This window comes from Pituophis catenifer, unplaced genomic scaffold (assembly GCF_029215685.1).
Source record: "Pituophis catenifer annectens isolate HBS135680 unplaced genomic scaffold, rPitCat1.0.hap2 SCAF_1, whole genome shotgun sequence".
Lineage (NCBI taxonomy): Eukaryota > Metazoa > Chordata > Lepidosauria > Squamata > Colubridae > Pituophis > Pituophis catenifer.
Window position 1 is genome coordinate 353,666,020 of NW_027256881.1, and position 13,661 is coordinate 353,679,680.

Consider the following 13,661-nt stretch of genomic DNA (forward strand, 5'->3'; position numbering starts at 1 on the left):
TTCCTCCTCCTCTCTTCTCTTCTTCCTCCTCCCCTTCTTCTCCTACTTCCTCCTCTTCCTCCTCCTCTTCCTCCCCTTCTCCTCTTTCTCTTCCTTTCTTTTCTTCTTCCTCCTCCTCCCCTCCCCTTTTCTTCCTCTTTCTTCTCCTCTTCCTCCCCTTCTCCTCTTTCTCTTCCTCCTTTCTTTTCCTCCTCCTCTTTCTCTTCCTCCTTTCTTCTCCTCTTCCTCCTCCTCCTCCTCTTTCTCTTCCTCCTTTCTTTTCCTCCTCCTCCTCTTCCTCCTCCTCCCCTCCCCTTTTCTTCCTCTTTCTTCTCCTCTTCTTCCTCCTCCTCCTCCTCTTTCTCTTCCTCCTTTCTTTTCCTCCTCCTCCTCTTCCTCCTCCTCCCCTCCACTTTTCTTCCTCTTTCTCCTCCTCTTCCTCCTCTTCTCCTCTCTCTTCCTCCTTTCTTCTCCTCTTCCTCCTCTTCCTCCTCCTCCCCTCCACTTTTCTTCCTCTTTCATTTCCTCTTCCTTCCCTTCTTGCTCCTCCTCCTTTCTTCTTCTCTTATTTTCCTCTTCCTCCTCTTCCTCTTCCTCTCTTCTCCTCTTCTCCTTCCTCTCCTTCTTTTCCTACTTCCTCCTCTTCCTCCCCCTCCACTTCCTTTTATTCCTCCTCCTCTTCCTGCCCTCTCCCCTCTCCCCTTCCTCTTCCTCGTCCTCTTATTTTCCACCTCTTCCTTCTTTTCTTCTTCCTCCTCCTCCTCCTCCTCCTCTCTGCAAATTCCACCCTCTTTTAACACTGATGATGTTCCCTTCTTGGGTCATGAAATGTCTGCAAGAAAACCAGCAAACTCTGAGAGCACTAAGGACCCCACCGTGTCCCCCCCCACCACTTTTAAACTAAATATTCACTATTCAGTTAAATATTTAACTAACTATTCGAGAAACAAAATCTAGGGATGAAACCTTTGCTGAACTTTTCTTTTGTCTGCATTCTTGATGCTTTTTGCCCAAATCGCTCAGGAGCCCTGAACCCCCACTGAAATACAATATCTTCCATTATGTTTAAAAGAGGCAGAATGCAGACTTTGGAAGGGGAACAAAGAGAAGCTGGAAGGGGCTAGAGAATTCTCCCTCCTGATTTGAGCAAATGCACTTTTCTTTGGCCACTGATTAAGTCGTATCCACTTTGGGGCTTGGCCTGAAGGCTTGGCCAACGGCCAGGCGATGCGTTAGTGGGATGAAGCATTTGGTAATCTCTTTATAATCTCTGTAATGGCTGGATCGCTTTTACTTTGTATTGTCAGGGAAACTGGAAAAAATAAAGAGAAGAACATCGGAGGCCAACAAGGAGAGAATTAAAAGCAGAGACTCACAATCGCTGTGAAGTCTTAGTACAGCTTTACAAAGCCTTTATTAAGGCCGCACCTGGAATACTGCAAGCAATTCCGGTCACCATACTACAACAAGAAAGAGGTTGAGACTTTGGAAAAAGTGCAGAGAAGAGCAACTAAGAGGATCAAAGGCCCGGAGACAGGATTTGGGTTTGGCTATACAAATACAAATTTGTATATTTGTATAAATATACAAAAGCATGAAGGCTATTGCTTGACGCATTGTAAGCTGCCCTGAGTCTCCGGAGAAGGGCGGCATATAAATTAAAGCAAAAAAAAAAAGAAGAAGAATTAGGGGTGATATAATAGCAGCCTTCCAATATTTGAGGGGCTGCCACAAAGAAGAAGGGGGTCAATTTATTTTTCCAAAGCACCTGAAGGCAGGATAAGAAACCACGGATGGAAACTAATCAAGGACAGAAGCAACCTGGAATTAAGGAGAAACTTCCCAACAGTGAGGACAATTAACCAGTGGAACTGCTTGCCACCAGACATTGTGGATTCTCCATCACTGGATGTTTTTAAGAATAGACTGGACAGTCACTTATCTGCAATGGGACAGGGCAGTGGTGAAATCTGAATCGGTTTGCCACCAGTTCGCTGGCCACTCATGCACGGCGTGCGCCAAACTCATGCCGTGCGATTTAGATTCACTAGAAAGCAGGATTTCCTGCTTCTAGCGATTTTAAATCTCACGGCACAGATGATGGTCGGAAATACTGGTGTAGGGTTTCCTGTTTGAGCAGGGGGCTGGACGAGAAGACCTCCAAGGTCCCTTTCAGCTCTATTCTATTCTATTTTACCTCCAGGGTCTCTTCCAATTTTGTCATTCTGGTTATTAACCGGTGGAACCAGTGGTGGGTTCCTCCTGGTTCGGCCTGGTTCCGCCGAACCGGTGTTGGTGACGATATGATGTCACCGAACTGGTTCTGCCCCCTCCACCCCCTGCCCCCCTACATTATTCTTACCTTTTATTTGGCCCCACCCCCAATCTAAAACAAATGAGTAGACCGGTGCCTCCAAAAACAAATATGTAGACCAGTGCCTGCAAAAACAAATGAGTAGACCGGTGCCTGCAAAAACAAATGAGTAGACCGGTGCCGCCAAAAACAAATGAGTAGACCGGTGCCTGCAAAAATAAATGAGTAGACCGGTGCCTGCAAAAACAAATGAGTAGACCAGTGCTTCCAAAAACAAATGAGTAGACTGGTGCCTGCAAAAACAAATGAGTAGACCGGTGCCTGCAAAAACAAATGAGTAGACCAGTGCTTCCAAAAACAAATGAGTAGACCGATACCTCCAAAAACAAATGAGTAGACCAGTGCCTGCAAAAACAAATGAGCAGACCGGTGCTTCCAAAAACAAATGAGTAGACCGATGCCTGCAAAAACAAATGAGTAGACCAGTGCTTCCAAAAACAAATGAGTAGACTGGTGCCTGCAAAAACAAATGAGTAGACCAGTGCTTCCAAAAACAAATGAGTAGACTGGTGCCTGCAAAAACAAATGAATAGACCGGTGCCTGCAAAAACAAATGAGTAGACCAGTGCTTCCAAAAACAAATGAGTAGACCGGTGCCTGCAAAAACAAATGAGTAGACTGGTGCCTGCAAAAACAAATGAGTAGACTGGTGCCTGCAAAAACAAATGAGTAGACCGGTGCCGCCAAAAACAAATGAGTAGACCGGTGCCTGCAAAAATAAATGGGTAGACAGGTACAGCTCTGCAAGCAGTTAAAAGCCTGGTAGACCAGTACCTCTGGTAAATCCTAAAGAATTGTCACATGACCATCAAGCCACGCCCACAAAATAAGCCACGCCCACAGAACCGGTAGTAAAAAAATTTAGAACCCACCCCTGAGCGGAACGGCTTACTTCCAGAAATTATGGGTGCTCCATTACTGGAGGTTTTTAAGAAGAGTTGTTAAGTGAATTATTAACTTAACAAGTGAAAGGTTTAGTTAAGGGATTAACCCAAAAAACTTCAGTGAGTCACTTAACAACTGGGTCAAGAAAGGTTGTAAAATCAGGCACACTTAAAAACTTGCCTCGTTTGACGACAGAAATGTTGGGCTCCGTGGTGGATGTAAGACGAGGACTCCCTAGACTGAGAATGAGTTGACGCAGATTTTAAAGATCTCATCAACTTAAGGCAGTGTTTCTCAACCTTGGAAGCTTGAAGATGGGTGGACTTCAACTCCCAGAATCCCCCAGCCAGCACAATCCACAAGGGCAGATAGGAAAGCATCCAAGTTTTGAGCACCCTCGACCCTGCCCAACATTATCCCATAGAATCAAAAATAAATAAATAAATAAATAAAAAGCTGAATTTCACTCGGAAAAGGTTCCTTTTTCAAGTGCGCAAAGTCTCTTTGTCATAGCTCCTGGGGGGAAAATGCCCTCACTGCAGTCACAGAGGGCAGGGGTGCCCTTGAAGGCTGATGAAAATGGACCTCTGCTTTATGTTTTGTTTATGTTTTATTAAATTTATATACCGGCCTACTCCCGAGGGACTCAGGGCGGCGAACAGGCCCGAAATAAAATACATAAATACAAAAGTTAGAAACTTAATTAAAACCAAATTAAATAATTTAGCCCAAGACAATTAAAAATCCCAATAATTTAAAAACAAATTAAAAATTTCAATTTAAAAATTTAAAAGAAAGGGGAGAAAAATTAGGCCAGGCTGGCTTGCTGGAATAGGAGGGTCTTAAGAGCACGGCGGAAAGTGCGCAGATCCGGGATCCTCCGTATCTCCGGGGGGAGCTTGTTCCAGATAGTGGGTGCCCCCACAGAGAAGGCCCTCCCCCTAGGGGCCTCCAGTCAACATTGTTTGGCCGACGGCACCCGGAGGAGCCCCTCTCTATGGGAGCGTACCGGCCAGTGGGAGGCTGTTTGTGGTAGTAGGCGGTCCCGTAAATAACCAGGTCCCAAGCCATGGAGCGCTTGATTTCATGCTTGAAATTCCTCCTTTATTTTGGGGATTTAAAGGAAGGGCTGGCTGGCGAATAACGGAATAACCGAGTTGGGAGGGGCCTTGGAGGTCTTCTAGTCCAACCCCGTGCTCAAGCAGGAGACCCTTACAGAGTGACCGAATAACCGAGTTGGAAGGGGCCTTGAAGGTCATGTAGCCCAACCCCCTAAGCAAGCAGGAGACCCTTACAGAATGACAGAGTTGGGAGGGACCTTGGAGGTCTTCTATCCCAGCCCACTCCCCGTGAGGGTGAACCTGTGGCACGCGTGCTGCCGCAGCTGGCAGGCAGAGCCCTCTCTGCGGGCATGAGAGCAGGGGTGGGTTCTAAATTTTTTTACTACCGGTTCTGTGGGTGTGGCTTATTTTGTGGGTGTGGCTTGGAGGTCATGTGACTAGGTGGGCGTGGCTAGCTGGTCAGAGTCATTTCTGGAAGGTCCTCGCACTTACGACCAGTCCTCGCACTTACTACCCGACTCATTTGTTTGCTTTTAACACTGATCAGCTGTAGGGCGGCCCTTTGAAGCCCCCCCCGGCAAGTGTTTAAACAGTTTTTTCCCCTCGATTCATCAGCTGGGACTCAGGAGGCAGCAATAGATTGGGGGTGGGACCAAATAAAAGGTAAGAATAATGTGGGTGGGGGGGGAGTGGGAGGGCAGGGGGGGAGAACCGGTTCGGTGACGTCATATCATCACCGCTACCAGCTCGGCCGAACCGGGAGGAACCCACCACTGCATGAGAGCCATCGCTTAGTTCAGCTCCTGTGCCTGTACACGCATGGACCTGTGCAGGGAGGTCACACGCATACGTGGTGGTGGGGGTTTGCACGCATGCATAGGGGATCACGCACACATGGGTGGGGGTGGGGTGGCCTGCCTCCCCCCCAGCCCATTTTTGGGCCCAGGAGGATGCAGGGAGGCCTGCTAGGCCCAAAACAAGGGGGACGGGGGGTTCACACGTGCATGTGGGGGGTGGGGGAGCATAGAGGGGTCATGCAGGGGGGTGGGGAGTCATGCACGCATGCTCAGGGCCCCCCCGTGCATTGCATTATGGGTGCCGGCACACACGTGCTTTTGGCACACGACAATAAAAAAATTAGCCAGCACTGCCCTATCCCATTTCAGACAAATGGCTGCCCGATCTCTTCTTCAAAACCTCCAGTGTTGGAGCATTCTCAACTTCTGGAGGCAAATTGTTCCGCTAACTTAGCAACAGGAGGAGGCTAAATTGCTCCTAATGCATCACAACACCTCCTCCTCCTCCTCCTCCCCCCCCGGAAAGCGGAAAACCCGTCAGGACTCACTCCCGCCTGAACATTCCCCGAGAAATCAGCCCAGGGGTGGGATGGATTACCGAGGCACTCGGTGCCCGAGGGGCTGCTCTGGAAGCCTTCGTTGCAGTCGCAGTGGTAGCTGCCCACGGTGTTCACGCAGCGCCCGTTGGGGCAGATGCCCGGCTTGGTCCGGCATTCGTTCTCGTCTAGAGACAGCGAGGAAGAGAAAAGGAACTCATTAGATATACAATACAGAACAACAAGGGGTCCCTTCCTACTGTAGAGGTCTTCTAGCCCAACCCCCTAACAGAATAACAGAGTTAGAAGGGACCTTGGAAGACTTCTAGCCCAAGGGGTGAAATCTAAAATTTTTCCCTACCGGGTTCTGTGGGCGTGGCTTGGTGGTGGTGGGGGGTGAGCTGTGACTGAGTGGGTGTGGCCAACTTGATGTCACTCACAGCCACGCCCATTCAGTCACAAGACCCCCTTCCACCAAGCCACGCCCACAGAACCCGGTAGGAAAACTTTTTAAATTTCTTTCTCCCGCCGCTCCGCCCACCCGCCCCATTCCCCGGATTCCTACTGCTCACCTTTCTCCCGCAGCGGCTGGCTGTCACAGAAGGCCAGCGCCCGAAAGATAGCGGAGTCGCTCACTCTCCTTCTGAATGAGGCGCTGTGGTCCATGCGCCGGCTGCGCAAGCGCACATCATTTATTTAATTCAGTGGCAGGTTGGGTGTGTGCTTGCACAGCCGAAGCATGGACCAGAGCAGCTCATTCAAGAAGGAGAGTGAGCGACTCCGCTACCTTTCGGGCACTTGCCTTCCCTGACAGCCAGCCGCGGGAGAAAGGTGAGCAGTAGGAATCCGGGGAATGGTGCATTCCCCGAGTCCGGGGAATGGGGCGGATGGACGGGTGGGCGGAGCCTCCAGCTGCCATTGCTACCGGTTCTCCGAACCACCGGCCATCATCACTACCTACTCGCCCGAGCCGGTCCGAACGGGGAGCATTTCACCCCTGTTCTAACCCAACCCTCTGCTGAAGCAGGACACTCTCAAATGGCTGTCCAGTCTCTTAAAAACCTCCAGTGAGGGAACACACATGACTTCTGGTGGCAGGCAGTTCCACTGGGTAATTGTTCTCACTGTCAGGGAAATTTCTCCTTAGTTCTAGGTGTTGTGAACAGTCGGCTGCTGGCCCCTCCAGCAGCTGAACCAGATGATGATGAGGAGGAGGCGTGGGAGTCAGGGTCAGCATCAGGGCAGCCTGAGAGCTCCAAGGGGGAAGAGGGAATGGAGCTGGCAGAGAGAGAGACAGAGACAGAGGAGGAGCCTGGGCTGTCCGCCAGTCCTCAGATGGAGAGTCAACAGCCCCCAGGTCTGGAGGTGGCTGATGAGGAAGAGGAGGAACAGCTGGGTCCAGTGCCTGACGCACAGATGCAAAGAAGGCAGAGGAGAGGAGAGCTGGGGAAATCTATGGGCCGGTCCTTGGGACGGAAGAGCCACCACTGAGAGCGAAGCCCCATCCTAGCTCTGGGGAGTTAACTTCAGAGGATTGGTCGTGTTTGGGGAGCTGGGTCAGAAAACGAGGTTGTTTCTCTCCTCGATTCATCTCCAGCCGTTGCTTCTTGTTGCAAATAAGTTGACCCCCCCTCCTCTTCTTCTTTGGGGGCAGCCCCTCAAATATTGGAAGAGTGCTATTCTATCCCCCTTCGTCCTTCTGTCAACTGCACAAGGAAGCCAAAGCAGCCACTGATGCGAAAAGCATTTCTTTCGCTTTACCGAAATGACTAAAACGCCAAAACGTCTCTTTTCTACAGAGGCTACTTAGGCCCCAAATGGACCAACTCCAAATTTAAAGTGGAATCGTTAAACGGCGAGAGGGGCCTTAGAGATCCCCTAGTAAGGTGACGCATTGTAAGCCGCCCTGAGTCTCCGGAGAAGGGCGGCATATAAATCAAATTAAAAATAATAAAATAAATAAATAAATAAAAAATAGTAGTCCAACCTCCTCCTCCTCCATGCAATGTTTCAGTCAAATGACCCTCCGGCCTCGGGAAGCGGCTGTAGCACCCAGAACCGGATCCCCCAAACGGGGGCTGACCAGGGCAGAGCCAAGTGGAAAAATTCACCCGGCCTGGACTTGATTCAGCTGGGCTCACTTGCCTGTCTTTGACCAAGCCCTGTGGACTAGGAACTTAAGGTTTTAAAACGTGTCTCACCTGTGCAGCCTTCACCGTCCGGCCGACGTTGCATCCCAGGTGGGCAGATGCAAGCAAAGGTGCCGATCAGATTCTTGCACATCATCCCGTGGGACTCGCAATCGTGCATGCCGTGGGCGCACTCGTCCAAATCTGCAGAAATAAAGAAAGAAGAAAAGGAATGTGAAGCCGGACAGGCCACGGATCTCTGCAGACTTTCTGTGCATCCCCTTTTTATTATTTTTATTTTTTACAGATTAACAGGGTTGGAAGGGACCTTGTAGGTCAGTGATGGCTAACCTTTTTGCCATCGCGTGCCAAAAGCGGGGGGGGGGGGAAGTCACACGTGCGCGTGCCCATACCCATAATTCTATGCCCCCCACCTTCCGCACATTTGCACGTAACCCCCCTGCGCCCTCCTGCTTTTGGCACACAATGGCACACAGTGGGCCCAGTAGGCCTGTTTTTCACCCTCCTCAGCCTGGGGAGGGCAAAAAGAGCCTTTCCCACTCCCCCCGAGGCCCTCCGGAGGCCGGAAATGGCCCATTTGCCAACTTCCTGTGGGACCGGAAGCCCCGTTTTTCGCTCTCCCCAGGCTCCAGAGCCTTTCTATGAGCCTGGAGAGAGTGAAAAATAGGCCTTCCCCACCCCCCCTAGAGGCCCTCCAGAGGCTGGAAATAGCCTGTTTCCCAAATTCTGGTGGGCCCAGAAGGCCTGAAAATCAGCTGGCTGGCACGCGCATGTGCGCCGGAGCTGAGCTCGCGTGCCTACCGATATGGCTCCATGTGCCACCAGTGGCACGCGTGCCATAGGTTCGCCATCACTGTTGTAGGTCATCTGGTCCAACCCCCAGCCCACGCAGGAGACCCTACATTTCTGACAGATGGGAGTCCGGTCTCTTCTTGAAAGCCTCCAGGGATGAAGCTCCCACAACTTCCGATGGCAACTTCTGTCTCATCGGTTTATTGTTCTCACTGTCACAAAATTTCTCTTTCTTTCTAGGTTGGATCTCTCCTTGATCAGTTTCCATCCATTCTTCCTTGTCTGGCCATCAGGTGTTTTGGAAAATAGCTTGACCCCCGTCCTCCTCTCTGTGGCAGCCCCTCAAATATTGGAAGATGGCTATCCTGTCTCCCTTGGTCCTTCTCTTCCCTAGACTAGCCAGGCCCAGTTCCTGCAACCGTTCATTGTATGTTTTAGCCTCCAGTCCCCTCATCATCCTGGTTGCTCTTCTCTGCACTTTTTCTAGAGTCTTTGGAGCCATGAGGAAACATACATCATTCTTGAAGGGTGGCTGGAGCTCAGGGGTGGGAAGCCTCTAAATCTCCTTTAATGCAACCCTAATCTTATTGGGGGGGGGGCATCCTTCCCACGGGCAGAGCCTTCGTCCACTCCCTTTTTGAAAGCTGAACCCATTTCCTTGACCGGCACCCTCGAGGGTCATCTTGTCTCAACGGAGGGTCCCCACCTTTGCACATTCTGCGGTCGTCCCGCAAGGTGTACCCGGCTGGGCAGGTGCAGTCATAGGAACCGAGCGTGTTGAGGCATCGGAAGGCACAGAGCAGCGGGTTCAAGGCGCACTCGTTGATATCTGGAGATTGGACAGGTGGGGAAGGGGAGACCGTTAATAGGTTTCAGCGATTAGTGGTCGAGGAGCGTCACAATGAACAAAGACACACGTTCAATTTTGCAACTACTAAGATTGTCAGTCGAGCAGGGACAAAAACAGCCAGAGAAGAGATTGAAGACTGGGAAATGGGCCCCTCATCAGTCCACAGGAGAGCTGATTTACCACCAGCTTATCAAATACTTAGGAGGCGAGGGCTTGGCAGCACAAGGAAACAACAGCCAATGACTTCATAGCTGGTTACCCACACTCAGTAGTGAAATGCTACTAGTTCGCAATGGTTTGGGCGAACCGGTAGTAATAAAAGCTATCGGTTCGGGCAAATCGGTAGTAAAAAAAAGCTACTGGTTTGGGCAAACTGGTAGTTAAAAAAGTTACTGGTTGGTCCAAACCGGTATTTCTGACAATCAGCTGTGCAGCATGATTTATATTCACTAGAAAGCAGGATTTCCTAAATCTAAATCGCGCAGCACAGCTGTTCCCCCTCTGCTGTTCTACTTACCTTCTTAAGCCTCCTTTTTCCGTGCTCAGTGTGCATTTGGTGCGCATTGCACATGCAGCGAACTGGTGGCAAACCGCGGAGGATTTCACCACTGCCCACACCCCACTCAACACAGTGGTGAAATCTAAAACTTGTTACTTCTGGTTCTGTGGGCGTGGCTTGGAGAGGGGTTAATGTGACTGGGTGGGCGTGGCCATTTTTTTTTTTTACTTTTAAAACCATTTTTTCTACAACCTCTTTGGCAAAGAGGTTGTAAAAAAATGCTTTCAAAAGACTGATGATCCCAGCTGAATTGCCTGATCGGCAGAGGCTTTTTTTAAAAAAAGGGGTTTTTTTTCTTTTAAAAGCCTTTGAGGATCCCAGCTGAGCCGTGCAATCATCAAAGCCTTTTTTTTTTCCTTACTTTTAAAAGCATTTTTTGGCCGAAGAGGTTGTAGAAAAAAATGCTTTTAAAAGTAAAAAAAAAAAAGCCTCTGATGATCGCGGCGGCTCAGCTGGGCATGTGGGGTGGGGCAGGGATTTTTGCTACCGGTTCTCTGAACCACCCGCCTCCATCGCTACCGGATCAGGCGATCCGGTCCGAACTGGGAGCATTTCACCCCTGACTCAACACCTAAAAAGCCACACACACAAGCAGGCTCCACATAAATACTACGAATAGAGTAGCCCCAAGCATACATCGTGCTAGAGAGAAGTTCCCTGAGGATGGACTCCAGCACGAATCCGAAAGCTCGGAAAACTAAACCTCTGGTTTCAGCGACTGATTCAGATTGGGAGTCGCTTGCTGGACACTGGGCTTCTTCAGCAGGTCTCACAGCATCAGAGAATTGGAAGGGACCTCAAAAGGTCATCAAGTCTAACCCCCTGCACCCTGCAGGATTCGCCTGATTAGAGGATGAACCAGCCTCTGATTGAAAACCTCCAGGGAAGAGGAATAAATCCAAATCTACTGACTGACGTTTCCCTTAACTCAAGTCTCTTAACTCGTCTTAATGTTTTATGCCAGCTTCGTTTTCCAATTTCGACAAAACTTTGCCTTAGCTGCCAAGAATCTCTGGGAAACAGGACGCACAAAAATGCCGCCAACAGAGAAACAAATACAGCTAGTTGAATAGATGAGGATGACACAGTTGGAAGGGACCTCGGAGGTCTTCTAGTCCAACCCCCTGCTGAGGCAGGAAACCCTATACCATTTCAGACAAAGGGTTGTCCAGTCTCTTCTTTAAAACCTCCAGTGTTGGAGCATTCACAACTTCTGGAGGCAAATTGTTCCACTGATGAAGAATAGAATAGAATAGAATAGAATAGAATAGAGTAGAGTAGAGTAGAGTAGAGTAGAGTAGAGTAGAGTAGAGTAGAGTAGAGTAGAGTAGAGTAGAATAGAATAGAATAGAAATCTGTCTGTCCGTCTGTCTGTCTGTCATCTATCTATCTATCTATCTATCCATCCATCCATCCATCCATCCATCCATCCATCCATCCATCCATCCATCCATCCATCCATCCATCCATCTATCTATCTATCTATCTATCTATCTATCTATCTATCACTGGTATATATATCTCTCTCTTTTTCTCTCTGCAGTGATGCAGAGCCAGAACTGAGAATCGCACACAAAATGTTTTCCCTCCTTTAACTGCCTCCCATTGCTGATTCTCCACCCTCATGACCAATCATGTTCAAGCAAGATGTTTTCAGAATGGCCACTTCAAGCATGGATTAGTATGCACATGCTTTCTTCTCCCAACCGGTTGATCTTGAGGCAGTGTCTCAGGGAGATACAGCAGTTACTTTCGCTTTCCCTCTCCCATCCATCCAGGTGGCTGCTGATACGTTTCCTACCCTTGCGATCTTCCCAAAGGTGAGAAGGGCAGCTGCAGAAATCCAATCGATCGAAAGGAAAATAAAGTGGACATTACCTTCGCAGGTCATCATTGGCCCCGGCTCAAATCCTTCATCGCAGGCGCATTCAAAGCCCCCGATCACGTTGGTGCAGGTACCATTCCCGCATGGGTTGCCGATGGAGCATTCGTCCGTGTCTGCCAAGGATACGAGAAAGGAAGGGAGTAAATTCGTCTACTTGAAGGAAAAGCTTCAAGTAAGGATTGAACAGCCCGCCCCCTCCCGAGATGGCAGGTGCAGCAGCCCCCCACTCACCCACGCAGTTGACCCCGGTGTAGTCCAAGTTGTAGCCGAAGGGGCATTCGCAGCGGAAGGACCCGTCCGTGTTGATGCAGGCGCCATTAATACAGATACCCAGATTCTCCGCGCACTCGTTCACGTCTGCCGAGGAGACCGTGTGGAATGAGCAACACCATGGGCTATGCGCCTTTGTACTAACCATTGTGGGCTGTTTTCACTTTCTCGAAAGGCACAAGCCCTCCCCCCAAATGTGGTAGGGTACTTTGATTTGAGTATTTTTATTAGTTTATCAAAATAGAAAATATAAAAATACTAAGACAAATGAAAATACATGCAATGGGAAAACGGGAGGAAGATGGGAAGAGGAGAAAGTGTAGGGGAAAGGGGAAAGGAAAAGAAAAAGAATTGATTTCCAATTCCTTTTCCTTTGCTACAATAAAGTGCTCGAAGTGGGGGGGGAAAAGAAACTTTGATTTGGGGTTTTGCGGCTTAGATAGGTTTGTTGTTATAGGTGCGGTGGCCTAGAGGTGGAGTTCTCGCCTCGCAATCAGGAGGTTGTGAGTTCGATCCTAGGTAGAGGCAGATATTTCTCTCTCTGGGCACAATGAGAATGTATCTGCTGAACAAAACTCTGCATTGGCGACAGGAAGGGCATCCAGCCAGTAATAACTCAGCTCCATTCAATTGCCCAGACTCCACCCCACAAGGGATTATGGGGTCATGAAAAGATTTTTTTAAAAAGCTTTGTTGTTATAGAAGTGTATAGAATAATACATAGAATAATATATGTAATATATTATTACATAAAAGTAAAAGATTAAGTTGTTTGTTATTACCTTATTCTACTGCAGGAGTCCCCAACCCCTGGGCCACAACCCACTACTGGACTGCAGCCCATTCAGAACTGGGCCGCTGAAGTGGCAGACGAGTGTGCACACAGACACAGTTGTACTTGCACACGCAGAGGGCGGATGAGTGAGCATGTACATGCAGCTCCATTTGTGCAAACAGCAGGCGCTCGCCTGCCGCTCATGCAGAACTATCCCCTCTCCCCCCATCTCCCACCCTGCTGATCCACAAAGCTGGAAAAGTCAGAGCTTGCTGTTTGATCCAAGATGGCGCCTCCGAAGGCTGCCTCGGTGAAATGCTCTCTAATGGTTTCTTTATTTTTAATATTCTCTGCGACTCACTATGGATTTCTTACTCATGAGACCATCTGCTAAAAATTAAGCAACATTTCTTTAAGGAGCAGCTTTCTGTGATCTTTCCCCCACCCCAGTCTTTACAAACGCAGAGGAGATTGTAACACAGGAAGAAGCAATTTCCCTCGAGTCATGGATTACCAAAAAAACCAAACGGAGGAAGCAAAGAAAGAGAGGTAAAAGGGCGGGAATTTTAAGCAGATTAAGGACTAGGAGAAATAAAACTCCTCTGCTTTCAATTTTCCTAACCAACGTACATTCATTTGCTGACAAGATGGATGAAATACTCCTTTAAACAGATACAATTCTGACTTTTACAATTCAGCAGCCCTATGCTTCTCTGAAACCTGGTTAAATGAATCAATTGACGATAGC

At 49.1% G+C, this 13,661-nt stretch overlaps 1 protein-coding gene across 1 annotated transcript in view; it reads right to left on the bottom strand.

The window, feature by feature from the left end:
- The window catches only part of FBN3 (fibrillin 3), a 192,867-nt gene that overhangs the window by 22,942 nt on the left and 156,264 nt on the right, over positions 1–13,661 (bottom strand). The window contains 5 exon segments of the mRNA XM_070939090.1: positions 5,695–5,820; positions 7,834–7,965; positions 9,281–9,403; positions 11,862–11,981; positions 12,100–12,225. Of these exon segments, the coding sequence (XP_070795191.1) occupies positions 5,695–5,820; positions 7,834–7,965; positions 9,281–9,403; positions 11,862–11,981; positions 12,100–12,225 (627 nt within the window).